The sequence below is a fragment of the Myotis davidii genome, unplaced genomic scaffold, assembly GCF_000327345.1.
Source record: "Myotis davidii unplaced genomic scaffold, ASM32734v1 scaffold208, whole genome shotgun sequence".
In the NCBI taxonomy this organism is placed as follows: domain Eukaryota; kingdom Metazoa; phylum Chordata; class Mammalia; order Chiroptera; family Vespertilionidae; genus Myotis; species Myotis davidii.
In genome coordinates this window covers 657,659-684,402 of record NW_006299706.1, presented here as the reverse complement: position 1 = coordinate 684,402, position 26,744 = coordinate 657,659, and the positions used below count along the sequence as shown (strand labels likewise).

Below are 26,744 nucleotides of genomic sequence, written 5' to 3'. Positions count from 1 at the left end.
GGTCGCTCAGTTGTTTAGAGCATCATCCCAATAAGCCAAGGTTGCATGTTCAATCCTCAGACAGGGCACATACAAGAAGCAACTAATAAATGCATAAATAAGTGAAACAATAATTTGATGTTTCTCTCCCCCTTCCTCTCTTTTCTCTAAAAAATTTTTAAAAATGTAAAAGAAAACATATACATGTCAAAAGACATTACCAAGAGAGTGAAAAATTATTTTTTGCAAGTCATGTATCTGATGAGTGATTAATATCCAGAATATGCCGAGAGCTAATAAAACACAACAAACAATCTAATTAAAAAGTGGGTACAGGATCTGAATAAGGAATTTATCCAAAGAAGATATACATATAGTCAACAGACACATGAAAAGATGCTCAACATTGTTAGTCACTGGGAAATGCAAATCAAAACCACAGTAAGATACCACTTCACACCCATTAGGATGGCTGTTATCAAAACCCAGCCAGCATGGCTCAATGGCTGAGCACTGACCTATGAACCAGGAGGTCATAGTTCAATTCCCAGTCAGGCAGATGCTCAGATTGTGGGCTCATTCCCCAGTAGGGGGCCAGCAGGAGGCAGCCAATCAATGACCCTCTCTCATCATTGATGTTTCTGTTTCTCTCAATAAAACATATTTTTTTAAAAATCAATAAAATATATTTTTAAAATAAATAAATAAAAATAAAATAAAATAAAAAAACAAGGCTTGGAGATTTTCCTTGGGTTTCTCTTTATATCGACAGGCTATTCCTGTCCTTGTTGTGATAAATAATTGATAGTTGGCTCCAAATCTGCACTGGCTCTTAGCCTTTTTTCCAATGGAATAAGCAAGCTATAGAATATTCCTGAGGGCTCCACCAGGCAGGCCCTAGGCAGCACGGAGCGCGGGAGGATCTCACTGGAGCTGTGCCGGGTCCTTGGACAGAATTCTCTGCCTGTCTGAGAAGACGGAGGACAAAATCATCACGCTCGGATTCCAAAGTATTCGGACGCTCTGGCCCAGGAATTCCACTTCTGGGAACGCGCCTGAAGGAAACAGCCTAGCTATGGACAACACTTTACGCACAAAGGTTGTCCACACTGCTTTTCATCGAAGCAAAACCACCACCCCAGTGCCCCATGGGAGGAGGCTGACTAAGGGAACGCGGGTACGTGTCCCTGACGGAGGCGTCTGCAGCTAAAGAAGGGAGGCTCACAAAGAATGTGCAATAAGGTGACAAACGCTTCCGCTATAATTAATCCTGAATTTAAAAGGCAGGAATCAGAGTGACAGATACAGAAAAAGCAAGGCCACAGAAAAGCCAAACGAGACATTATGCAGAGGAAAAAGACGCAGAGGAAATTCATTCCCTATGAAGTGTTCTTGATTGGGGTACTGATTGCACGGGTGTGTTCACCTTGGGATAACTCATGTCCAGTTATGACGTGTGCACTTTTCTGTTGGTTTGTTAGACTTCTAGCACGTTCACATTTAAAAAATGAACAGTGCTTCCTGGCCAGTGTGGCTCCATGGTTGAGCATCGACCTATGAACCAAAAGGTCACGGTTTGATTCATGGTCAGGGCACAAGTCTGGGTTGCGGGCTCGATCCCCAGTAGTGGGTGTGCAGGAGGCAGCTGATCAATAATTCTCTCTCGTCATTGATGTTTCTATCCCTCTCTCTCTCCCTGTCCCTTCCTCTCTGAAATCAATAAAGATATACATTTTTAAAATAAAATAAAAATTAACAGCGGTTAATGGATAAACAAATTGTATTTCTATATAATGAGTGTATTTCCGATAAAAGGAAAGAACTAAAAAAAAAAATTAATAGTGGCTGTCTTTGCATAATGTAGATTTTTTCCTTCTTTCTGTTTGTCAATATTTAGCAAATTGCCAGTATTTAGCAAATAAGCATATATCACAATGTTTTAAAATCTCTCTTGACGTTATTTAACACGTTAAGCGCCCGGCCTGTTTTGTCCTTCCGGACGGAAAGTACAGTGTCAGTCACCGGTGACTGCCTAGGCGCTTAACGTGTTAACCAATACAAAAAGCAGTCTGCATCCTCAGCAACCGAATGCGTAACTGAGAAAAGTGGGCTTTCCTTCTTCTGAAATATTTGGAGGCGTGAATGAGACACTTTCTAAAAATCACTGCGCTCAAAGGGGCTTTAGTAACAGCCAGTCTGAGGGTGCCCACACCTGACATGGCCCTGCTGTCAGACGCCACTCGCACCTCAGCCTCTGCCTTCTATCGAGGTGACGTCTTTGAGCGTCAGAATGTTTGCTTCAAGAAAAGGTTCTCCAGCTGAAAGGTCTTAGAACATTCATAATAACTCTCACTCTTCTTAGAAAATGAGAAACCAAGACTCAGGGAGAGGAAGTGACCCCACCCGCCAGGGCCCCGAGGGTACCCACAGCACCCAGCCCCTCCCACCGCCCGGGATGCCCTGAGAGTCCCTCTGGCCCTGCCATGAAGGTGGGAGAGTCTGTGATTTTTAAATATCGGAGTGAGACTACATTCAATGCAAAATTCTCTGAATCCTTGGCATATACACATAGGAAGTCCTCACCTAACAGCGCCGGCCCATTCTAGATAAGTGTGCCGGGAAAGAATTCTCTGCTAGGAGAATCCCCAGCGCAGCGCGGCATACGATGAAGAGAGGAAAGCGGGGGGGTGGGGGTGGGGGGGGAGAACTGGGCCCTGTAAGGCATGACATCCACTTAAGAAGATGGCCCATCTTTCCGGATGGCACACGTGAAGTCTTAAAAATTATCACTGATATTCGTGGAAAATATTTAGGAAAAGACTTTGCCTGAAATGCCAAATAAGTGTGTTAAAAAGAAAAATAGGGTACCCCAGACGGTAAGTATGTACTTCAACCTGCCTCTCACATCCTCCCTGTTGTAATGGGGCCACCCCAACGGTCCTGGGCCTCGGCCATTTTGGCAACTCTGACACGAGGGACTTGGAGACCAGAGGAGTTTTCATCACTTGAAATAACTGGCCTCTTTTCAAATAAGTTTGCCTTATACGGGCGAGAATGGAAGCTCGCCAGGCTAGGAAATAAATTACTGATACGTTTCCAGCACAGGGATACTGAGCCGTCCAGGGGCCCTGGTTGTGTAGCAACCAGCTAGTGTACAAGCACCGTCAGCACATTAGCAAACTGGGTCTGCGATGCGCGCTGTGGCCGGTTCCCAGCCGAACGCTCCCTGTCAGTGATCAACAGCCCACCAGGATGGCACTGCTTGTAAATGGAGCCAATGGTGGGCTGATGGGACCAACTGGGTCCACCGCTTAGCTGACAGCTGGCTAGCGTGGTTGGCTGGGACTCGCAGGATGTGGGTTCTAATCCTGGCTCTGCTAATAACAAACTGTGTCCTTAGACAAGTCAGCTCACCTCTTGGGGCTGTTTCCTCAGATGTAAAATTAAAGAATTTGACTAAATGACCTCCAATACCCTATCCAAAGAGCAAGAGCTTTGGGTTTAAACCTTGGCCTTGCCATTGCTGGCTGTGATCACTCCACCTCTCGGTTTTAATCGCTTCACCTGTCAAGTGGAAATCATGATATTTACTCTATGGCAGTGGTTCTCAACCTTCTGGCCCTTCAAATACAGCTCCTCATGTTGTGACCCCAACCATAAAATTATTTTCGTTGCTACTTCACAACTGACATGTTGCTACTGTTATGACTCGTCATGTCAATATCTGATATGCAGGATGGTCTTAGGCGACCCCTGTGAAAGGGTCGTTCGACCGCCAAAGGGGTCGCGACCCACAGGTTGAGAACCGCTGCTCGATGGGGTCTGTGATAGGTTAAGAGAACGGCCTGTGGAAGCTCTAATGATATAGAAACGGAACACAGAAGTATGTGCCTGAGGGCAAGGAATCCCTTAGAAGGCTGTAGAAGACCCCTGACTGCTGGGATAGCCTCTCTCTCTGGCCTAAAATTAAAAGACAGTGAGTTCTCAAGCTTCTCCAAGGAGCTACCTCCACTCATTCGGAACTTGCTCTTCTGCGCACCCTTCGGCCAATTTGCTTACCACTTCACTGGAAAATCAAAGTGGAAACAATCCCGAACACACTGAGTTGTCACCTTGCTCACCTTCCAACCCAGACCACCTACAGTCAAGCTATTTCAGGGTCGCTGTGAGGACCCAATGAGCCACCATCTCCCACAACCACCAACTGGCGTCTCCTCAAAGTCACACGCAAAGTGAGAGAAAGGAGGACAGAGAAGTTTCCCCTCCGTCGCATCATCACTGTAATTAACCACCATCCAAGCCAGGGCACAGCCTGGCGCCTTGTAGGGCCTCAGCACAGGCAGGAGCACAACTTCCTGCAGTGAAACCGTGAACACGGGAAGCCGTCTTTATCGCCGTCACTGACAGCACTGTTAGCTGATTTTTCTGCAAGCGTGGGAGGGAACTGCAAAACCAGTGACCAAAGAGAGAGAGACGGGGATGGGTGGGCATGGTGCTACAGCGGCCAGGGTGCCCGTTCGGCCTGTCTCCTAACCATGGCCAGAGGACAGCGCTGGCACCGAGCATTTAAAGGTGACCTGCTAGGTTTGCTTGTGTTTTGGTTTTGGTTTTAAATATATTTTTATTGATTTCAGAGAAAGGAAGGGAGAGAAAGAGAAAGAGAGAAACATCAATGATGAGAGCATCATCAATCAGCTGCCTCCTGGCATGTCCCCCCTGGGGATCAAGCCCACAAGCCGGGCACGTGCCCTGACCGGGAATTGAACTGTGACCTCCTGGTTCAGAGGTCGACGCTCACTCACTGAGCCAAGCTGGCTGGGCTAGGTTTGCTTGTTTTGAGACACGGACTAGCCCCCGGAGGTCTGACTGGGCGCCCGAGATTGCCTGGGTACATACTGATGTTCCTCACGTGCTACTTCAGTCACCTTAGCATGGGGCTCAGGGGGAGGAGGTCGTGTTCACCTGCAATCCCAGAGCCTGAAGCTTTCTTCGGTGCCTCCCACCCTCCTCTGGTTCCCACAGCGGGTTTTCCCGGTGCTCCTCCCTCTCAGGCCCTTCTTCTCACTCCTCCTCCTCTACACTTTCCCGTGTCAGGACCCTGGGGTCCACAGGGCACTGTCACTGTCCTTATTCCTCTGACATGGCTCCGACTACCATCTGCACATCTGCACGCAGCTACGATCAGAACTGTCTACCCAATACGTCCACCTGGGGCTCTCACAGGCACCTCAGACTCAATGGTCCCAAACCAGCATCATCGTTTTTCACTCCGTTATTCTCCCTCCAGTGTTTCCAATTTTAAATGCATGACCCCCCCCCACCACCACCACCACCACCATCACCTAATCTGCCCAGTTGCCAAAGCCAGAAACATGAGGGTCAGCCTGGACTCCTCCGTCTCCTTCCTTCTCCTCATCTACTGTCGTCGAGTCTTATCGATCCCACCTCTGAAATACATCTTGAGCCATGTGTGGCTCTCCCACTCACTGCCCCCGCCCCAGCACAGGCGAAGCTAGTCAGGTAAGAAATATGCCACCCCCCGGGACCCCGCTCACCTCAGGACAATGCCAACGCAGAGGAGCGTTCCGAAGGCCAGGCTCCCTCCAGCCACCAGGAATGTGTACAGGGGGACTGGGGGCTCTTGCACTAGAGGGGAGAAGAGGAGGAGGCGCAGAAGGAAGAGAAAACAATAAGCCACTCAGCTGGTGCCATCAAAAGTCTCCAAGGAACCTCACCCTGGAGGAGGAAACAGCTCTGCTAACCAGCAGGCCTCTGGCCAGTGTTTTAGCCACGCGAGAAGAACCACTCCCAGCAGAGTCTGACAAACCCTGGGACTCTGCCACTTGGCAAGACATACACCTCAAGCTCAGAGCTTCTGAGCACCCACGCCCCTCAGACTGGCTTTTCTAGGGGTGCCCAGCCTGCCCCCATAAGGCACAGATGGGGGCAAGAAGCAGAAAGCTTTGGGGACCTCATCGACGGCAGCTCCATTGAGGACGATGCCAGAGAGCCCCAGGTGCTTTAAATCAAGTGTTTGGGTGCAGCGTTCTCCATGGGGCGTCATCTCTTGCCTGTCTCCCCACTTGGCATTCAAGCCCCAGCCATAGGATCTTCATTCGCTCTTCCACATGCCATGTTCCCCGCTCCCACCCCCGCCCTGGGGCTCTCCGCACATGGTCTCACATCTCCCCCAGAACACGCTTCCCACCTTCCCTGCACCCCTTTTCTCTCCAGTCCTCCCCGGCCTTTGGGTCTCAGATGAGATGAGGACACTTCCTTTGAGCTATGACCCCACTCCAAGCTGGGTAAGTGCCAACTGTGAAATGGTTCGCTGATCTGTCTCATTATTCTTGTGATCCCCTCGTAATACCTTAGCTAACCATATCCAAGTTGGACAGACAAGGTCATAAAAGAATGTTTCTGCCACTGGTCTTTTCCATGAAGCACACTGGCCCCCTGCCGACATTTCCAAATAAGAAAGCACTTTCTACGGAGTTACAAGCCTTCGGTGCCCCTTAGGCCACAGGAACACACAACGATCCAGGGCTCACCTGGGAAGCTTGTCGTATTGGCAGGATAGTTCGAGGAGGTGTTGTCATCGTCTCCGTTGGTAGTAGGTGCCTGTAAAAGACATTCCGCACTGTAAGCCCGTGTCTGTGGATTCCACCTTCATTCTGGGCCCAGCTCAGGCACCTCCTCAACCCCCTCCCCGCCCCCCGACCCCCGACCACGCCTTTCCTTTATCTCATGTACCTCTCCAATTTTGACCTGTCACTTTCAACATCTGTAAGATTATCTGCATTATCTGCATCTACACCTCACCTACTCAGGGTGGGGATTGCTTCCCATCTGCCACTCTACCAAGAGCTTACGCTGTCCTATGGGTCTGGTTCAAGGGCACAGGTACCATCCCTGACGAGGAAAATCACAGGCCGGAATCCTGGCTCTGTGACCACAACTAGCTCTGAGACCGCGGGCAGATTTCTCAGCTCAGGTGGGTGTCAGCGTTCTCCCTGAATCTCAGTTCACATCAGGATCAATGAGATGGCCAACGCAAGGCTCGGGGCCTGGGGCCTTGGCAGCTCTCGGTCAGTCGGTGCCCCGACACCCTGTGCTGGGAGCGCTCTGGCCCAAGGGCCTGGACTTCACCCCGGAGTTGCTGGTCCTGGACAGTCCGCCACGGATGATGGGTGAGGTGCTGCCCAGCTCCGGGAGCGTGGAGCCTCCCCGCTGAGCATGTGGGAACTGGGGACCACGGAGGAGCTGCCGTGGGGTGGGAAATTGGATTACTCGAGGATTTGTTTAAGCGGCTTCGGCGGTAATCCTCTTTCCAGATCATTATGACACCGGGAGTCCACAGGGAAGGGCTCAGAGGAACTGAACCGGAGTCCCAGCCAGAGGATCTTCATTCGCTGAGCCTCCCATGGTGTCCAGAAGCTCAGGGTGAGACTGCATCCACTGACGGGGCAGCGCAGCGTTGTGAGCCAGCCCCACGCTGCTCTACGCTTCATAAGTGCCCCGGATCGAGAACTGCTGCTGCCCCGTCTTACAGAGCCTTCAAAAGGACACAGTTTGCCCACAGCCACACTGCCAGTAAGTGGCAGAGCTGGACTTAAACTGCATTCTGTCTGGTGCCAGCCACATCGCTAACCGGTAGGTGTTGACCCTTTGATAAGAACATGAACTCACCTTCATGGAAGACACCTCCACCGTGGTCGCAGTTGAAAAACTCGTGGGTTCTGTGGATAGAAGAAGTATTATTGACTCATGGACCCTGAAGTCCTGTCTGATGGGCTGCAGAAGCCGAATAAAGTTCATCACAATGTTATTTAAAAGGGCATCATGCTGCCGAGGCGGCGTGGCTCAGTCGTTAAGCGGCAACCTATGAACCAGGAGGTCACCTTCCTCTCTGAAGTAAAAAAATATATATATATAAATATATAAAGAATTTAACATAAACAACAAGTTCTCTTCCTCCTGGGTGGACTTAGTACACTTTGCTCGAGAAGCGGCAGGGACCCAGGCCCCTCACGAGGCCCATCCCCTGCATGGGAACAGTGTTTCTGCAGAAACCTCCCGGGCAGCAGAGGGCCAAGGATCAAAGTGCGCGTGTGACCTGAGGCCAGGCTCAGCAGCAAGCGTGGGCCCAAGGGACCACGAACTGAAACAGGACTGGGTAGAATGTGTAGAGTGCTCTGAAATTTAAAAGTATTTTCTTTCCAGTTTATCATTTCTCCAGCAAGGAGTTAAAAACACCAGAGGAATGGTTTACACAAAGATGTGCAGCCTCCCAGAGCCAGGAGCAAAATAACTAGTAAGAGGTGGAGGTGAGTGTGCCATCCCCGGGAGAGAACACGACAGACGAGCATGTTCACCCCTCCTTCCCATTGTGCAGAGAGAAAACAGTGGCCCAGAGAGGGAGAGCAACTTGTCCAAGGTCACACAGCAAGTGAGCTCCAAATCAACCAAGAATAAATGGGAAGGACCCTTATTCTCATTGCTTTGTGTTCCTCCCAGCTGAGCCCAGCAAAGGACAGAATCACAGCAGAAAGTGACTGAAGGACGGATGGAGGGTATGGGGGCGCTAGAATGAAAGCAAACACCAGGAGATGGGGCAGCACTACCTAGGCAATATGGCTGACCGTGGATGGTCATTCAGTCCACTGGTTCCCAAACCCAGTCATGCTCAGCCTTACCTGTGGCCTTTTAGGATCCACCCTTGACCTATGACCTCAGAATCTTGGGGATGGGACCAGACATCAGGGTTTTTAAAAGACTCCCCAAACCCAGAGAGAGGTTTTAGGGAGAAAGGGAGACCTGTATAGTTTCTACCCTCAGCTCGGACCCCCATCATGGCATGTGGTCCAGAGAAGGGCGTTTAACCTTTGGTGACTCAGTTTCCCAGGGGCAAAGTGGGGGTTTTAGTTTGGTATTATTTCAAATAACCCAGGAATGTTACCAGAATGAATAAAAGTTTTCTAATACAGAATAAAATTGTCTTACATAACAAGACTTTTTAAGCATCTCCCAAGATGACCATGGGGGCCCTAATTCAGACCATTTTATCCCCTGAGACGGAAAGTGGAGCAACTGTTGCATCATTATTAATAATCATTTTCATTTTCCAGATGAAGAAATTAGGGCTCAATGAAGATAAGATTAATAATGCTAATGGCATGCCGAAACCGGTTTGGCTCAGTGGATAGAGCGTCGGCCTGCGGACTGAAAGGTCCCAGGTTCGATTCCGGTCAAGGGCATGTGCCTGGGTTGCGGGCACATCCCCAATGGGAGATGTGCAGGAGGCAGCTGATCGATGTCTCTCTCTCATCGATGTTTCTAACTCTCTATCTCTCTCCCTTCCTCTCTGTAAAAAAGTCAATAAAATATATTTAAAAAAAAAAAAATAATGCTAATGGCATACTAATAAAATACCACTAATATGTCTAGCACCAACATTTTGAGGGTAACTACACACCAGTTCCAAATAGCTCATTTGCCTGTATTACCATCCCATTTCGCCCTCGCAGCATCACACGAGGCGGGCACTATTACCCTGTTTTACAAAGACACCAAGACGCACGAAGGCTGTGGGAAGTTATTATCATTGAGGAGCACATTCCTTTTCTGTTTAGGCAAAAGTATTTCCTATTTCTCCTCACGTATTTTATATTTCCTAACGCCTCACTTCACTGCCACATTGAGTGAAAGAGGGGAAGGAACTATGATTCATTGCCCCCTGTGTACTATTATTTTATAATAAAACTAGAGGCCCAGTGCACGAAATTCCTGCACAGGTAGGGTCCCTAGGCCTGGCCGGCAATCAGGGCCAATCGGGGCCTTCCAGCTGCCGGCCGGGGCCTTCCTTCGTTCCACGCCACCCCCTGGTGGTACATGCACATCATAGTGAGAAATCGAACTCCTGGACTCCCGTGAGGACACTTTGCACATTAGCCTTTTATATATATAGATGAATGAATGGCCATACTCTAATAAATGAGATTAATAGAAGACCACATATGTGTTGTGGGGGTTTTTTCATATGAGATTCTAAAACAAGAAACTTTTTTCCATTAATTTGAAAATCGGTTTGGGTTTACTCGCTTGAGTTTTGGAATACAGAAATTCAATATAAAAGATGGCAGAGACCTTCTTCATACAGGATGTGTAACCTTGGTCAAGACCCTTAACCTCTTTTTAGTCCTTGTTTCTTCATTTCTAAGCAAGGGGGTGGCTTCCTCCTGCACAGATCACCCGAGATTACACACTAAAAGCACCTAACTCTGGCCTGGAACACAATAATATTTGTTTAAAAACTGGCCCAATTCTCAAAATTAGGAACAGAGAACACAATAACTTCTGGGATGTAATGTACAGCATGGTGACTATAGTTAATAACACTGTATTGTATATTCCAGAGTTGCTAAGAGAGTCGATCGTAAAAGTTCTCATCACAAGAAAAAAAATTTGTAACCACTTGTGGTGATGGATTAAGTTAAGTAAACTTACTGTGGTGATCAGTTCACAATATATACATTTAACAAATAATACAATGTTATAGGTCCATTATTCTATATAATAAAAGGGTAATATGCAAATTAACCAAAGGGCGGAATGGCCAGTCGCTATGATGCACACTGACCACCAGGGGGCAGACACTCAATGCAGGAGCTGCCATCTGGTGGTCAGTGCACTCCCACGGGGGAGCATCACTCAGCCACAAGCCAGGCTGACGGCTGGCGAGCACAGCAGCCCACCTCCACGGCAGCGCTAAGGGATGTCCGACTGTGGCTTAGGCCCACTCCCCACAGGCCTAAGCCATCAGTCAGACATCCCCCGAGGGCTCCCGGACTGTGAAAGGGCCCCACCCCATTGAGTGCACAAATGTCATGCACTGGGCCTCTGGTATTTCAATAAAACTAGGGGAAAGAGAACATAATACATTTTTTCTTAAAATTGTTAAATGGTATATAATGACAAGTTAAGATATGGGCTACTGGATAGGGCCTGGGGGTTGAAGTACAGAGAGGAAAAATAGGAGTGGGCTGAGAATTAAAAGAGAAAAAAGAAAGAAAAAGGAGGCGACTGGGTGGCAGAGAGATGAGGGAACAAGGAGAGAAGGATGAACCACAAAGCCAGACACTCATGGGAAGGGCAGGGTTGGGGAGAGACAAGGGCACACGCAGGCCACCCACCCACAACACCTTCCACTCTGCACATACTCACTCCCTCCCTTGGCCTCACACCTTCCTTCACACCCTGTAAACCACCAACCAGAAAGTTAATCATTGCTCCACTATTCGAGGGAAAAGAAATCAAAAACCTCAGGAGGAGCTGTCAGTCTCCCAGTGGGGTCCTAGCACCCCCAAGGATGGTCCATAAACAAAGTCTACTGGCCTTAGGCCAAAACAGAAACATCCAGAAAAGGTGATGTGGACACCTAGTTGAAGTAAAGTTGCCAAAGTGTCCTTCTTTCTGAGCTTACGCCTATTTCATCCTCTCTTTTATGAAATAACTAGAGGCTCAGTGCACAAATTCGTGCACGGATGGGGCTGATCAGGCGGGCTGGCAGGGGTGACATGGGCAGTTGGCTGGCCAGCCCCGCCCCCTGGTTGAACGGACAATTTGCATATTAGCCTTTTATTCTATAGGAAAGGAGGAAGGTGATGGTAAGCAGCCACAGCATTTTCCCTTAATTGTTCAATTTTTTGTCCTTACTCAGCAAAAGTAAAAGTTGATGACCTCAGTCCAAGCTGGGAGACTCAATTGGTTGTGGGCTTGATTCCCAATCAGAGCACATACCTAGGTTGTGAGTTCAATCCCTGGTCGGGGAAGGTATCGGAGGCAACCAATCAATGTTTCTCGTCTCTCCCTCTTTCTCTCTCACTCTAAAATCAATTAACATACCATGAGGGGAGGATTTTAAAAAAAAGTTGATGACCTTCTTGGGTCTTTTTTGAGATGTTATGGTGTGAAAAGGAACCTCTGAGCTATGCAGACAGGTTGGGCAGGCAGAGAGAATGTAGGAGGAGGTGATGCAAAGATAAGCTGGACGGAAGAGGGAGTTGACCAGAGGATTACGTGGCTTGAGGATGGAAGGACATGCGTGTGAAGCTGGGCCAGGTTCAGTCCAGCTGGAGGAAATGAGGTAAGTGAAGGGGAGCCAGGCATGTGGCAGAGGTGGGCGGGCAGCCCGGGGAGGCCTTCTGCACACGTTCAGGAGTTTGAACTTCACGGGAAAAGTAACGGGGAAGCTGTGGCTGTGGGTTGTGGGGAGACAGATGCCCGCAGCAGTGGTGTGGCTCACACAGAGACAGGAGCTCAATAAGGAGGGCTGTTGTCAAATGCGCTCCCAGAATGGGATGGCCAGAGGGTTGAGATGACAATACAGGGTGGGGCAAAAGCAGGGTCACAGTTGTGAGTCCCTGAAACAGTTTATTCTTGTATTATTATTATTCATTAACTAGAGGCCCAGTGCATGAAAATTCATGCACAGGAGGGGGGGTCCCTCAGCCCAGCCTGCCCCCCTCACAGTCCGGGAGCCCTCAGGGGCAGGAGGCGACCTGGCAATCAGGGGAAGGTGATGCCCCATCACACCTCTGTTGCTGCCACTGCCAGCAGCGCAAGCCTCTGCAGGCCCTAGTTACCTGAGCCTCAGGCAGCTCTGGGCGGCTGGGGGGCTGGGCGCTGCCATCTTGTGGCTATGGGCGCCGCCATCTTTGAGGGCAGGGCAGTCAATTAGCATATTCCCTCCTTATTGGCTGTGGGTGCCGCCATCTTTGAGGGCAGTTCAGTCAATTAGCATATTCCCTCCTTATTGGCTGTGGGCGCCGCCATCTTTGAGGGCAGGGCAGTCAATTAGCATATTCCCTACTTACTGGCTATGGGTGCCGCCATCTTTGCAATGGTGGGAGGGTCAATTAGCATATTCCCTCCTTATTAGATAGGATTACTGCATTATTTTCCATATGAACAACTGTAAGCCTACTTTTGCCCACCCCTGTATATACCTCCCAGGATCCAAGCCAGGGAGACTCACCCGCCTGGAGAGTCCCCAGCCCTGGCCTCAGGGCACCCCAAGGGCCCTGCAAATGCAAACCTCTAGCACCCCCTTCAACCACTGGGATCCCCAAAAATGGGTCCACTGTGCTCTCTCCTGTCACACGTAGTTCTCATTATTTTCTGGGTGTACTTGAGCGGGGTATGAAGCCAAGTGAAAGGAATTTGTTAGGAGCAAGAAATAACTCTCTTCTGTCCAATGGGCTTTTCCCAGGCACCCTGCCCCACTTCACAAAGGGGTATTGCAGTCGTGGTGCCAGTCGTTTCCGGAGAGAGCTACTGCCCAGCTGCCCTGTCAGTAACCTCTTCTCCCTGCCCTGCCCTGCCCTCAGTGACAGTCTCAGTGAGTCACCTGCCTTTGCTGGATGGAGCAGAGACCCCAAGACTTATGACTCAGTGCCCTGCCCTCAAAAAGGGGAATCTCCCAGGGAACATAGCCCGTGTGCAGCCAGGCACCAGCCTCAAGGGGGCAGCACCCACTGAAGCCCAGCTCATCAGCCCGGCCTCAGTGGGGTGGAGGATGGAGGGTAAAGGGGTGAGGGGAGCCTCTGGTTTCTCTCTCAGATATATGCCCCCCTGGGGCTTTGAAGATCCCCCAAAAGCACACATGTACAGGATGGGGAATTCAAACTCTTCAGCTGCTTACGGGAGAAGAAGCCAAGTGTGCTGACTGAGCTGACATGGTCACTCGAGCAAATCACAGAAGCACAGTGACCCGAGGCTGCAACGTCAGAGACTGCCGCTGCCGTATCACCTCCCACTGCGGGGAGGACATCAACAATTTAAAAAGGAACACCACAGATGAGACCAGCTTCTGGGGGAGGTGCACAGACCGGTGAGGAACCCACCAACCGGCCATCAACAGCCTGGGAACCGAAACCCAAGCAGATGCAGATCCTCTGGGAATTCCGGAGAATTCAGAAAGCAGGCTAGCAGACTTGTCAGGGGTGACCCCAGAGGGCGAGGCCCAGTGAGGCCAGAGCTGTTCACATAAGAAAGAACTTCCTACTCAAACAGACATTTCTGCAAAAAAAGATAAACAAATGGCCGATACGCGCATGAAAAGATGCTCAACATCACTATTCCTTATGAAAATGCAAATCAAAACTACAATACCACTTCACACACATTAGAATGGCCACTGTCCAACAAACACAGCAAGTAAGAAGTGCCAGCCAGGATGTGAAGGAACTGGAACCCTGTGCATTGCTGATAGGAATGTAAAATAGTGCAGCCACTTGGAAAACAGTATGGCAGTTCCTCAAAAACTTAAAAATGAATTATCACGCCCTGGCCAGTGTGGCTCCGTTGGTTGGGTGGCGTCCCGTGCACCAAAAGGTTGCCAGTTCAATTCCCGGTCGGGGCTCGATCCCCAGTAGGGGGTATGCAGGAGGCAGCCAATTGATGTTTCTCTCTCACACAGCTCTCACATCAAAGTTTATCTCTCCCTCTCCCTCTCCTTGATTCTCACTCTAAAAACCAATTTAAAATGCAAATAAAAAGGAATTGCCAAGTGAATCCCACTTCCAGGTTTATACCCAAAAGAACTAAAAGGAGGGACCTGAACAGACCTCCTGACTCCCATGTTCATAGCAGCATTGTGCACAATAGTCAAAAGGTGGAGGCAACCGAGATGTCCATCCAGAGAGGAATGGGTAGACGAAATGTGACATACACACAGTGAGGTATCATCCAGCCTTAAAAGGGGAGGAAATGCTGACATTTGACAACATGGATGAATCTTGAGGGCCCTCTGCTAAGTGAAATACACCAGACACACAAAAGGCAAATACTGCATGTGATTCTACTTACATGAGGTACCTACAATATCAAACTCCGAGACAGAAAGTAACATGATGGCCGTTAGGGGCTGAGGGAGGGGGAACGGCGAGTTAGTGTTTATGGGCACAGAGTTTCAGTTCTGCAAGATGAAACAAGTTCTGAAGATGGATGGTGGCGATGGTTGCACAACAACGTGAAAGTCCTTAATGCCACTGAACTATAGATCCTTAAAAATGGTTAAAATAGTAAAGTTTAAGTTATGCATATTTTGTAGCACAATTCAAAAATATTTTTTAAAGAAAGGACTGACAAAAACGGGATTCCTTAGAGCCGTTTGTGGAGATCTACGTACAGCGGCTGGAATAAAAGGTAAGCGGGTATCCGTCTAGATCCGGGACATTTCCTCTGCACAATGTTGCAATTAACGTTCTTGCCTCACAAAGGCTCCCCGGGCCACATTAATATTCGGTGTTCACGGAGTGCGCTGTGGTTCAAAGAGTGTACAAATCAAAGACAACTAGGAGCGGGTCAACACAGTCCGGCCCGAAGGGCATTGTCGTTCATTGAAATGCTTTTCCTACGGAAGACAGAGCAGTTAGGCCTCCCTTCGTACCCAGGTCCGAGGGGGAAATAAGCTGAAGAAAAGGGTCCAGTGGAAAGCTGCCTCCGCTCTTGACAGCCAGGAAGCGCCGACAAAGATCTGAGCCGGCCCTTGACATCATCTGCGGCCAATAAGGAAGACACCCTCAGCCTAAGCCCGCTCCTCTGGCTCCCCAGGACAAGGACAAGGACACCCAAACTGCAAAACCAGGTTAGAGGAAACACCATCACATCACAGCCTCCACATAAAGTCCTCTCCCTAGGGCCTGGGGCCAGGGGAGGAGAAAGGGGTAGGGGTAGGGGTAGGGACAGGCCTGGGCAATGGATGTCACATCTGTCTTCCCCATTTTATCCAGACACACTTGATTAATGAGTCTTTTACTCTTTCAAATTGCTTAGTGTTTAAGAACGACTGTTTTGGTTCATGACACTGCACAGGCTAAAGAGATCTGACACTGAAACAAGCCTGGAAGTCCTTCTACACGAACACTGGGGACCGCATGACGAGGGGTGGTAAGCTCGCCATCTCTGAAAGCATTCAAGCAGAGGCGGGGTGGCCACTCTCTGGGCTGTAGTCAGAGAGATTCCTGCACTGGGTCTAGGTCTGCTAAATCCTTATCTTTCACAGGAAAGAGTCAAAAGAGAATGTCTCAAATTGTCTTCTCGGAAAAGCAAACAAACAGCCATATTAGGTTGTTGTTTGGCGCTGAGGAGGGTGCCAACAGAAGAAATCGAAACAGAAAGCCAAGCGGCATCCTCCAGAGAGCAGGACTGGACATGGGGAGGGGTGGGGTAAGGGACATGGGCTGTTATAAGACCTTCTTTGCTTCTTTGCCTTGGGCATGTATTAATTGAATGAAAATTTTAGAAGTTAAAAAATATTCCCGTGGTGGCCCGGCTCGGAGGATCCATTGATTTGGAGTGTCGTCCTGAACACCAAAAGGTCGTGAGTTTGATTCCTGGTCAGGGCACATACCCAGGCTTTGGTTTGATCCCCAGTAGAAGAGGCAACTGGTTGATGTTTCTCTCTCACATCAATGTCTCTCTCTTTCTCTCTCTCAAATCAATAAAAACATTTTTTTTAATTTCCCATGGGTTCGGTGACGCTGGGATGGACTCAGTGAGGCTGAGACGGTCCCGGTGAGGTTGAATCGGCCCCAGTGAGGTTGAGATGGCAGCGGTGAGGTCGGGACGGCCCCAGTGATGTCTAAATGGTCCCAGTGTGATGGGAACAGCCCTGGTGAGGTTGAATCGGCCCCAGTGAGGTTGAGATGGCAGCGGTGAGGTCGAGACGGCCCCAGTGATGTCGAAATGGTCCCAGTGTGGTTGAAACAGCCCTGGTGAGGTTGAATTGGCCCCAGTGAGATTGAAACGGCCCATGTGAGGTTGAGACGGCCCCTGTGAGGTTTAGACGGCCCATGTGAGGCTGAAACGGCCCCGGTGAGGCTGAAACAGCTGCACTGAGGCTGAAGCGGCCCCTGTGAGGCTGAGACGGCCCCGGTGAGGTTGAGACGGCTCCGGTGAGGTCGAAACGGCTGCGGTGAGGCTGAAACGGCCCCGGTGGGGTTGAAACGGCCCCCATGAGGCTGAGACGGCCTCGGTGGGGTTGAAACGGCCCCTGTGAGGCTGAGGCAGCCCCTGTGAGGCTGAAACGGCCCCCATGAGGCTGGGACAGCCCCTGTGAGGCAGAGACGGCCCCTGTGAGGCTGAGATGGCCCCTGTGAGACTGAGACGGCCCCTGGGAAGCTGAGAAAAATACCACATGAACTCATTCATTTATGAATAATAAGAAACATTATAGACTGATGAACAAAAATGGATACAGAGGCAGAGCAGCATTGAGCAGAATGTCAAACTACAGTGGGAAACCTGGGGAGGGTTGGGGGGAGAAGGAGATCAACTGAAGGACTTATATGCATGCATATGAGAATAACTAATGGACACAAGACACTGGGGGGTGGGGGAAGCCGGGGGAATGTCAAGGAGGAGAAAAAAGGAGACGTGTAATACTCTTTGTAATACTTTAAGAAATAAAAAAAAAATTCCCATGGGTTAAAAAAAAAATTAATCATGCAATTACTAAATAATACATTTCCAAAAATAACATGGAAATGCTCACAATATTTTATATACTATACACACACACACACACACACACATATATAGAAAATACACACACAGGAAAGAAGTATACTAAAATGTTCTAACTGGTTTTCTCTAGCTGAGAAGATATACCATTGATAATTATTCTTTGTATTTTTCTGGAATTTTTCATGTTCTATAACACACTTATTTCAATCATTCCTCAGAGGCAATTATTACTACCTTTAACATCTTTTTTTGTTTTTATTTACTTATTTTTAAATATTGTTATTGACTTTTAGAGAGAGAGGAAGGGAGAGGGAGAGAGAGAAGCATCGATGTGAGAGCGGAACATCAACTGTCTGCGTCCTGCACGCCCCCTACAAAACCTGGGCATGTGCCCTGACCTATAATTGAACCAGCCACCTTCTGGTGAATGGGATGACACCCAGCCAACTGAGCCACCCTGGCCAGGGCCTTTAACATCTTTTTTTTTTTTAAATAAGAAGCATTAGTAACCGTGGTAAGTTAAATATAGCTACAAATTCTTTGCGGCTGCTGCCATCAAGTTGTGAAATGATTTCCCCTCTTTGAGTCCGGGCTGGCCTCCTGGAAGGGGCCAGGCTTCAGGGAAGAACCCAGGGCCCCAGCCACCTGCTGGCACCAACCGTCAGGCACGTGAGTGAGGCCCCCTAGGGTCCTGCAGGCCTGACGCAACCTCATGTACTGTCTCAGGCAAGACCAACACGAGTGCTGCCTCGCTGACTCAATTCCAAAATCCTGAGCAGATAAATGGTTTGTTTTACCCCGAGTTTGGGGGTGACTTGTTATATAGCAACAGGTAACTGATACAGCAGCAACGTTGAAACATCCCTTCCGTGCCCACCAGCACCTACCTGTCCAGGGGGTGCCCAGGACCTCCTGGCTCCACTCGCTCCACAGGCCGTGCCCAAATTCCTCCCGGGCGCGCAGCTGCACCACGTGCCTCATGCCACTCCAGGCATCACGGATGGTGCAGCGATACTGGAGCTGCTTGACCTGAGGGCAGAGGCACGTTACTCTCCACAAGGACAGGATGCCCTTGGCTGCCCTGCGCTTCAGCCCTCCTTCTCTCAGGTCTAGGGGGTGACTCGGCTGGGCATAGCTTCTCCAAGGGCTGCCATCATCCCAGCAGCTCAGAAACACGGGTGCCCTCTGGGCCAACACAGACAGAAGCTGGAAGTCACTGTCCCACCTGCATGCACTGTGGAATCCTGCCAGCCACGTCCCGACATGCTCACAGCCCCACTCGCTTCCCAGGTCACTCCCGCGCTCACCAATAGGCCTACACAGGGAGGTTTTCATTTCCCTTTTATAGGCGATGCCGCCATTTCAGAAAGGCTCAGAGACTCCTCCAGAGCCACGCACATGGTGAGTGCGGAACAGGACCCAGAACCCACTGCTTTCTTCTAGCCGCCTTTCTGCTGCCCCTGAGTAGCCAGGGGCACTTTTCTATCCAGAAGTAAGAGAAGTTACCATCAGTGTGGTGAATGTCTTAGACCGTTCCGCCCGGTATCGCAGCTCGAACTGCAGCCTGTAGAAATATGAGTTCCAGGAGGGCGGGTCTCGCCAGGTGACAGTGAGCCAGCGGGGGTTTCGGTCCACGGCGGTGACCGTGATGTTGACAGGTGGGTCAGGTCGCACTGTGGGAAAAGGATGCTCTTTGTAGTGGCAAGCGTGGTGCTGAGGAAAGACCCCCCAAGGCTGTGCAAACCCCCACAGCAGGACGCCACCCCGGCCCGAGCACTCCCCACCGCCCGCTCCCCTGGTCAGCCACAGCCTGACCTGTTGTCAAGTGAAGCCCCAAAGGCCCCAGCTCACCAAACCCCCGCCCATCCCCTCCCTGCCCCTCGGAGAAGCCCAAGAGGGAAACAGCTGGAAGGGGCCGAGGAGGCCTGGGAGAGCTTACGTACAGATTCCGTAACCCTCAAATGTGTAGGGTCTGCTGGACTTGCCGCCAGCACTGTTGGCAACGCACAGGGACACAACGTAGAAAGAGTTGTCTCCCTCAGGGACGGCCAGCTGGCAGGAGAACTTCTGGGACTCCGGGGAATACTGGCACGGCTCCTGGGAGTCTTCCGGCGGACCATGCTGGCTGCCAACACAAAACAAGAGCCGCCCACTCTCAGATTCCCCGAGGACTCGGGACTGGGGGGACGGGCCATGGCGAGGGGGGCCGGGCTCTGCAGGCGGACCCTGGCGCTGAGTCCCAGCTCCACATGTGGTAGTTCTTGCTACTTTGAGTAAGTTATCTCCTCTCTGAGCCTTTGTTTGCTCATCTGAAAACGGGAAGATTCGTAGTACCTGCCTGGTGGTTAATTGAGAAATGAGTGTAGCCCTGGCCAGTTTGGCTCAGTGGATAGAGCGCCAGTTTTGCTCAGTGGATAGCGCGTCGGCCTGCGGACTGAAGGGTCCCAGGTTCGATCCTGGTCAAGGGCACGTGCCCGGGTTGTGGGCTCGATCCCCAGTGGGGGGTGTGCAGGAGGCAGACGATCATGATTCTCTCTCATCGTGGATGTTTCTCTCTCTCGCCCCCTCTCCCTTCCTCCCTGAAATCAATAAAAATATTTTTTTACAAAAATGAATGTAAAACATCTAGCTGGGGCCCATGGGTCAAAGGTGCTGAAGGGGGGTGCACTCTGCCAGGTCCTGTGCTCCTGGAAAGGCGGGGGAGGGGCGGGGGGCAGCCAGGAGAAAGGCCATCCAGAAGCACACGGAGCCGGGGGCTCGAAGGAGGTGGGAGCATTTCTGGCAGGTGAGCCCAGAAAGGAAGGCCGGGTGACTGAGGATATTGGAGGTGAGTCAGACACCGGCCCACCTGGCCTGGGAACCTGAGACGTCACCCACTTCTGACATGCGTGGGCATGTGAGGCCACGGCAGCCACTCGCCCGCCGCGGGGGTGACGAATCACCCACCAACCTCCTGTTACGCGTTTGAACCCCAGGCCCAGAACCAACTTCTGGGAAGCCTGCCCCAACCTCCCCAGACTGAGTTAGAGCTTCCCTGACTCCCTTCTTCCCTCCCTCCATCCCACCCAGGCTTCCCTCCCACCCAGCCCGGCCCACAGCTGATGCTGAACTCACCGAAAGGAACCCCGGTGGAACGAATGGGTGAGCAAGCACAGCTGGGGAGGGCGTGGATGTGTGCACAAAGCAGGATACACAGCCTCCCCCCAGGGGCCTGTTTCACCCCCAGCAGCCCAGGGTCTGAGTCGGGCCTGAGTGGGTTCTGTGGTCCCCCAGGCTCTCAGTTGCTCCCTACCCCACTTCCTCACTTCAAGGCAGAGGCACCCGGACCAGCAGGAGGACAGAAGTGCCTGAGGCTTACTGCCAGGGCCTTTAACATCGTGAGCTAAAACCTCCCTCTCTCGCGCACGCGCGCTCTCTCTCTCTCTCTCTCTCTCAAAATGCCAGTAACGAACACACAAAGTATTCTAATAAACTTGCTAGGGCTGGTCCAGGCAGCTGACCCTGGACACTGAATCACCCGGGTGAACTCACTGTTCAGATTTTTTGAGGCCCTGGTGACCGACAGTCCAAACTCCAATAGGAGCACCTGGGCTGAGGGGCCGTGGGCTCTGGATGGAGACAGACCGAACTGCGGAGGTGTGCTGGTTTCAGCATCTCCCCCTCCTCACATCCCTGCCACAACTCATCCCATCTCCTGGAGCGAAAGGGCGCCCCGGGCAGGTGTGACTTCCACCACCACCACCACCACCCCCTCCGGCTCCCTCTCTGCCCTATCACCACTTCCCCTCTATCACCACTTCCCTTCTATCACCACTTCCCCTCGTCTGCCATTATCAAGGGAAGCGCTTGATAAGCTCACCAGGTCAGGGCACCTGGACACAATAATGAGTGGCTCCCCTTCCCCTCCCAGCGCCATTTGCATCTTCAGAACAACGCCCCAAACCTTAGCGTTGAATAAGGTCAGGCCGCCTGGGTTGGGTTCCTAGCAGAACTACCAGCAGGATGACCTTCCCCAAGGAAATGAGTTTCTCGGAAAAGTCCGTTTCTCTGTCTGTTACAGAGAAAAATCACACCCACTTCCCATGCCTGTTGTGGTGGTTGACAGGACAGATATCCTAGCACAGTGGCCAGCAGGGGAGAGCACGGGAGTTTGTCTCCGTTTCCTCTCTCATTCCCTCCTCTTCTTCCCAGAGGAATTAATTACTTTCTAACATTTTCTGATGATAAAATTTTGGAATCACTGGCTGGCCAGTGCCACTTGGCTCCTTTGAGAGCCACCCCCCGCCCCCCCGCTACCCGGGCCTCGGTGAAGGATGAGCAGACATAAACACAGCCCAGACCAGGATACTTACAACTTCCTCACCAACAACATGGCCCTGGTGCTCCTGGAGGGCGGGCTCTGAGGGCTCCACTCACAGATGACGTTGCTGATGGGGCTCTTCCGGAAGCAGGAGAGCTGGGGCTCCTCCGGGGGACCTGGAAGCCAGCACACCGGGCCGAGGTGAGCTCTCCTCCCTCCCCTTCTCGGGGAGCCCCTGGCTTAGCCATCCTCACCACGCCCCCACCCCAGCTCTGGCGCCGGCTGGGACCCAAACAGCCACATACACAATAATGGCTGGGAACTTAAAGGGCCTCACAGTGACAAAGGGAGACGCCCAGGGCTACCCTGTCTAAAGGGGAGAGAGAACAGTCCCCAACATGGGGGCTTTGGAGTCACACAGGCCTGCTCTTTTCCGTTTCCTCCTCTAAAATTAGATGATGCTAAGTAACAGCAACACTGCTTTCCCGCACAGGGTCCCGGGGACATGTGACAGGGGAGACGGTGCCTCCGCACAGGGCCTGGCGCACGGGGCACCCGGCTCCAATGCATCTTAGACGTGAGGGAGCTGAGAACCTGCTGATTCTCAAACCAAAGCTGGTTGGTCTGAGAGTGTCCAACATCCTATGTCCACGTGTGCGCACACTCACACTCTCCATGTAATCTCTGCACTGACTCTGAGGAAAGGTAATACAGTGGGGCCTTGACTTACCAGTGTCCCGACTAAGGAGTTTTTTGAGATACCAGCTGTCTCTCGGCCGATTTTTTGCATTGAGTTGACAGAGTAATTTGAGTTAACGAGCTCCTTAACGAGCTCGGTCTCAGAAGGAATTAAACTCGTAAGTCAAGGCCCCACTGTAACATTAATTTACTTTACCAAAGAGGAGACTGAGGAGCAGAGACGTTAAGCTGCAAAGGAGGATGCACACCCAGGCCCCCTGGCTCCCACCTCTGGCCTTAACTGCACATCAAGGGCAGCGGGACGGGGTCCCCACCAGCCAGGTGCACCCACCCGGCGGGAATTCCCGCTGGTCTCGCTGGCAGACGTTGGCGGGCCTGTCCCCAGGATCCATGGGCCAAGGGAAAAACAGGAGCCTGGGATGCAGAGCTGCTGCTCAGGGAGCCATCCCAGCCCCGAGAGCTCTGCGGACACAACTCACCCTCCACCAGCAGGCGCACGCTTCCAGCCGGGAGGCCATCCCGGTAGCACGAATAGTTCCCGGAGTCGTTGAGCTGCACGGACCTCAGGAGCAGCCTCCTCCCCCAACCAGCCCAGCTGTCGTGGCTCGAGTCTGTCACCGGGTTCCCGAGCACCCAGTGAACCGTGGCATTGCCTCCCGGTTTCCCGCCGGGGCAGGTCAGGGTGACGTTGGCGCCGGGCCTGCTGGCCAGCACATCGCTCTCCACCTCTGGGGAGAGAGAAGACGCGCAGTAAGTCCACGGCAAACGGAGCAACTTCCTTCCTGATTTGGGGAAGCCCGAGAGGCTTCAATACTAAACATCTCCCAAGCCCACCCCGTGGTCCAGGCCTCCGCCTGGGTGATGGCAGCAGCCTCCCCGTGGCCCCAGGCCCCAGCCTTGGCCCTCTCCACCCAGCTGCCCAAGGGAGCCCCTGGAGCCTCGATCCGGCCTCCCCACACTTTTGCTTAGAAAACCCTTTGAGGCTCTGCCACTGTTTACGGCCTAGTGTCCAAAATTAAAGGAACGAGTAAATTTTTTTTAGTTAGTACAGATTATATATTCGTGCTCTAAGATATAAATTAGTCCAGCCACTTTGGACTAATTTTTGTTGTTGTTGATCCTCACCCGAGGATATTTTTTCCATTGATCTCTAGAGAAAGTAGGAGGGAGGGAGGGAGGGAGAGAGAGAGAAAAACATCGATGGGAAAGACACATCGATTTGTTGCCTCTCACAGGCTCCCCGATCAGCCCTACGGGACCGGACCACACCTGCAGCCCAAACACGTGCCCTTGACCTGGAATCAAACTCTTTGGTGTGTGGGCCGACACTCTATCACTGAGCCACACCAGCCAGAGCCCACCTTGGACTAATTTATTAACCCATCTCTTAAATGAGTCCAAGGAGCTGAGGGCACTGGGGCCAGGGGAGATCGCCAGTTTCACATGAAGCACACTTAGTCCTTCAAACCAAATGTCCAACCACTCATTAGCAAGCAGCAGCAATACATCTGGCCCAAGATTTTGTAGGGGCCCAGCAGCTGCCCAAGCATCCGACCTCACCCCCCCACCCCTGCTCTCGCGCCTGGAGGAGGAGCACCAGTCTCTCTCAGACCTGCAGAGCCTTCTCGCTGGGGAGAGGGTTTTAACCTCACACCTGGCAGACTGTCCTTCCTCCCACCCCATCCGAGGGGGCTGTCAGCAAGGAGGGCCTAAGGCTCTGTGACTCCCAGAGGTTGACAATCCCAAAGCCAGGGCTGGTTGTGCAAACTGACCACTGGCCACAGCCCAGGGACCAGGGACAGGGGCATCAAAGGGACAGAGATGGCATCTCCTGGGGCTGGGCCCTGCCTGGTGACACAGGCTGCCTTCCAGCTGCCTTCTCACTTCACCACTGGGAGCGGAGTCCTCTGCCCCGAGGCTGCAGTAATGAGTAGCGCAATCACTGTTCCTGAGCACCCGCTCCACGTCTGCACCCTCCAGCCTCCCCCCACACAGTGTTCCGTCCTGGGGTTCGTCTCCCTGGCTTTTTTTTTAAATCCTCACCCGAGGACATTTCCCCTTGATTTTCAGACAGAGTGGAAGGGAAGTGGGAGGGGGAGAAACATCGACATGAGAAAGAGGTATCAATGGGTTGCTTACCGCACACACACCCTGACCTGGGCCGGAGACCGAACCGCAAACCGAGGTCCATTTGATTCCTTGACTGGGAATCAAACCCGAGACCCTTAGGTCAGTGGGCTGACACTCTAACCGCTGAGCCCAACTGGCCAGGGCATCCCTCCCTGACTTCGAAAAACAATAGGCTCACTACTCATGCGATGTATTTTTATCATTCATTGTGTTTCTGTGATTTATTTACATGTAGCTCCAGTGTGTTTTTTTCACCGCTGTGTAATATTCCATTGTGCAGCCCTAACCGGTTTGGCTCACTGGATAGAACGTCGGCCTGCAGACTCAAGGGTCCCAGTTTCAATTCCGGTCAAGGGCATGTACCTTGGTTGCGGGCATACCCCCAGTAGGGGGTATGCAGGAGGCAGCTGATGGATGTTTCTCTCTCATGGATGTTTCTAACTCTCTATCCCTCTCCCTGCCTCTCTTTTAAAAAAAGCAATAAAATATATTTTTTTAAAAATTCCATTGTGCAGCTACAGTAGATCATCTCCCATTGATGGAGGTTTGAGTCATCTCTCAAAGAGTGTGGCTATCAACTTTCTCACATGTGGCTTTTGGTGCATTTTTCTGAGTTTCCCTGAGTAGAATCGCTGGTCCTAGTGTGTGTGTGTCACACGTGTCCTTTTCCTTCATAACAGAATACACAGTCCAATGGAGTCAAGTCCAAAAAGCGCCTGGTGGGGATACAGCTCGCCGCTTCCAGTCCACATACTGATTTCCACCTGTGCCTGAATGAGGTTACGTTAGGGGACATACCAACACTTCTGATCACTACATTGATATTTTCACTTTTCCATTTTCCACTTCATAAAGCAGCTGTCAGGATTAAACCCCACAGGGACACTGAGCTCATGCACGAATTACCATCTCTGCAGGAACAGAGATGGAGACGCTCCTGTCTGCTGGTGGGAGGCCCCGCGGTGGGGTGCATGCCACATCCCTCCACCAGCTGATGAGCAGACATCAGAACTCACAGACAGCCGGAAGCACCGATACAAAACACGGGGCAGGTGGCATGAAGTTCCAAGTAGGGGCCGAGGACCACAGGCGGCTCATCCTCGCACTGGCACTTTTCACATGGCACGGTCCCGGGCTATACACAGCACCCCACCCCCAACCATAACTACGAGACCGTGAGCTCCTGCTTGCACTCATCAGAGAGTTCAGTGGGTGCTTAATAAATGCTCATTTCATGTAGGGCACCTACATGGTCTCCACCTGGACAGGGCCTCCACATTAAAAACAGCTGACACATTGCCCTGGCCGGTTTGGCTCAGTGGATAGAGCGTCAGCCTGCAAACCGAAGGGTCCCGGGTTCGATTCCGGTCAAGGACACGTGCCTGGGTTGCAGGAGGCAGCCAATCAATGATTCCTTCTCATCATGGATGTTTCTATCTCTCTCTTGCTCTCCCTTCCTCTCTGAAATCAATAAAAATATATTTTAAAAAAAACAGCTGACACAGTGGTCTAGAGGTGCCCCCTCTGGTGGTACAATGGACAGGCCCTCCACTGAGACCAGACCAGCTCGCCCCAACGAGGAGACGCTGGGGAAAGCGCTCCCCGTGAGTCCAGCGCCCACGGGAGCTCTTTCCTGCGCCTGCTTTGCCAGCTCCAGGAAATGTGTGTCCCTGCTCACTTCCCTTACCCAGTCCAGATGGAAGCTCTTGCCATGTTTGGTGACCCTCCGAACAATAGCAGGGGCTGTTCTGTTCCTGCGCTCGCGAACAATGGCCAGACTATTTGGGCAACTCGGAGCAATAGCAAATAAAAAGCCTATTTTCCTCTTCCACAAAAGCAGAGCTGCGGGAGAAACATAATGGCCACTTCCTCTGCCAGGGAGCTTGAGTAACAGTGTTCTTTAAAACTGAGTCACCTTTTTTTTTTTTTTAATGGGAGATGATTAATTATAAACCAGCCATTGGCAAGTGTCGCCTGTCCCGGCCCTTCTTCCTGACGGATCTCTTCTCGAGCCTGAGCAGCACCGCGCTACCGTGGCGTTTTGAGGCGCTGGATACAGGACGGTCACAAAAACTCAGAGGAGAGACCACAAGGCGACAAATGTGCC

General features: G+C 51.5%; 1 protein-coding gene across 1 annotated transcript in view; it reads right to left on the bottom strand.

The window, feature by feature from the left end:
* The window catches only part of IL6R (interleukin 6 receptor), a 33,430-nt gene that overhangs the window by 3,276 nt on the left and 3,410 nt on the right, over window positions 1-26,744 (bottom strand). Inside the window, exons 2-9 of the mRNA XM_006775752.1 lie at window positions 22,987-23,235; window positions 21,861-21,984; window positions 19,452-19,633; window positions 19,015-19,181; window positions 18,396-18,537; window positions 7,669-7,718; window positions 6,531-6,600; window positions 5,535-5,625 (exon numbers count right to left, since the gene is read on the bottom strand). Coding sequence (XP_006775815.1) covers window positions 5,535-5,625; window positions 6,531-6,600; window positions 7,669-7,718; window positions 18,396-18,537; window positions 19,015-19,181; window positions 19,452-19,633; window positions 21,861-21,984; window positions 22,987-23,235 — 1,075 coding nt within the window. The remainder of the gene's footprint in view (window positions 1-5,534; window positions 5,626-6,530; window positions 6,601-7,668; window positions 7,719-18,395; window positions 18,538-19,014; window positions 19,182-19,451; window positions 19,634-21,860; window positions 21,985-22,986; window positions 23,236-26,744) is intronic.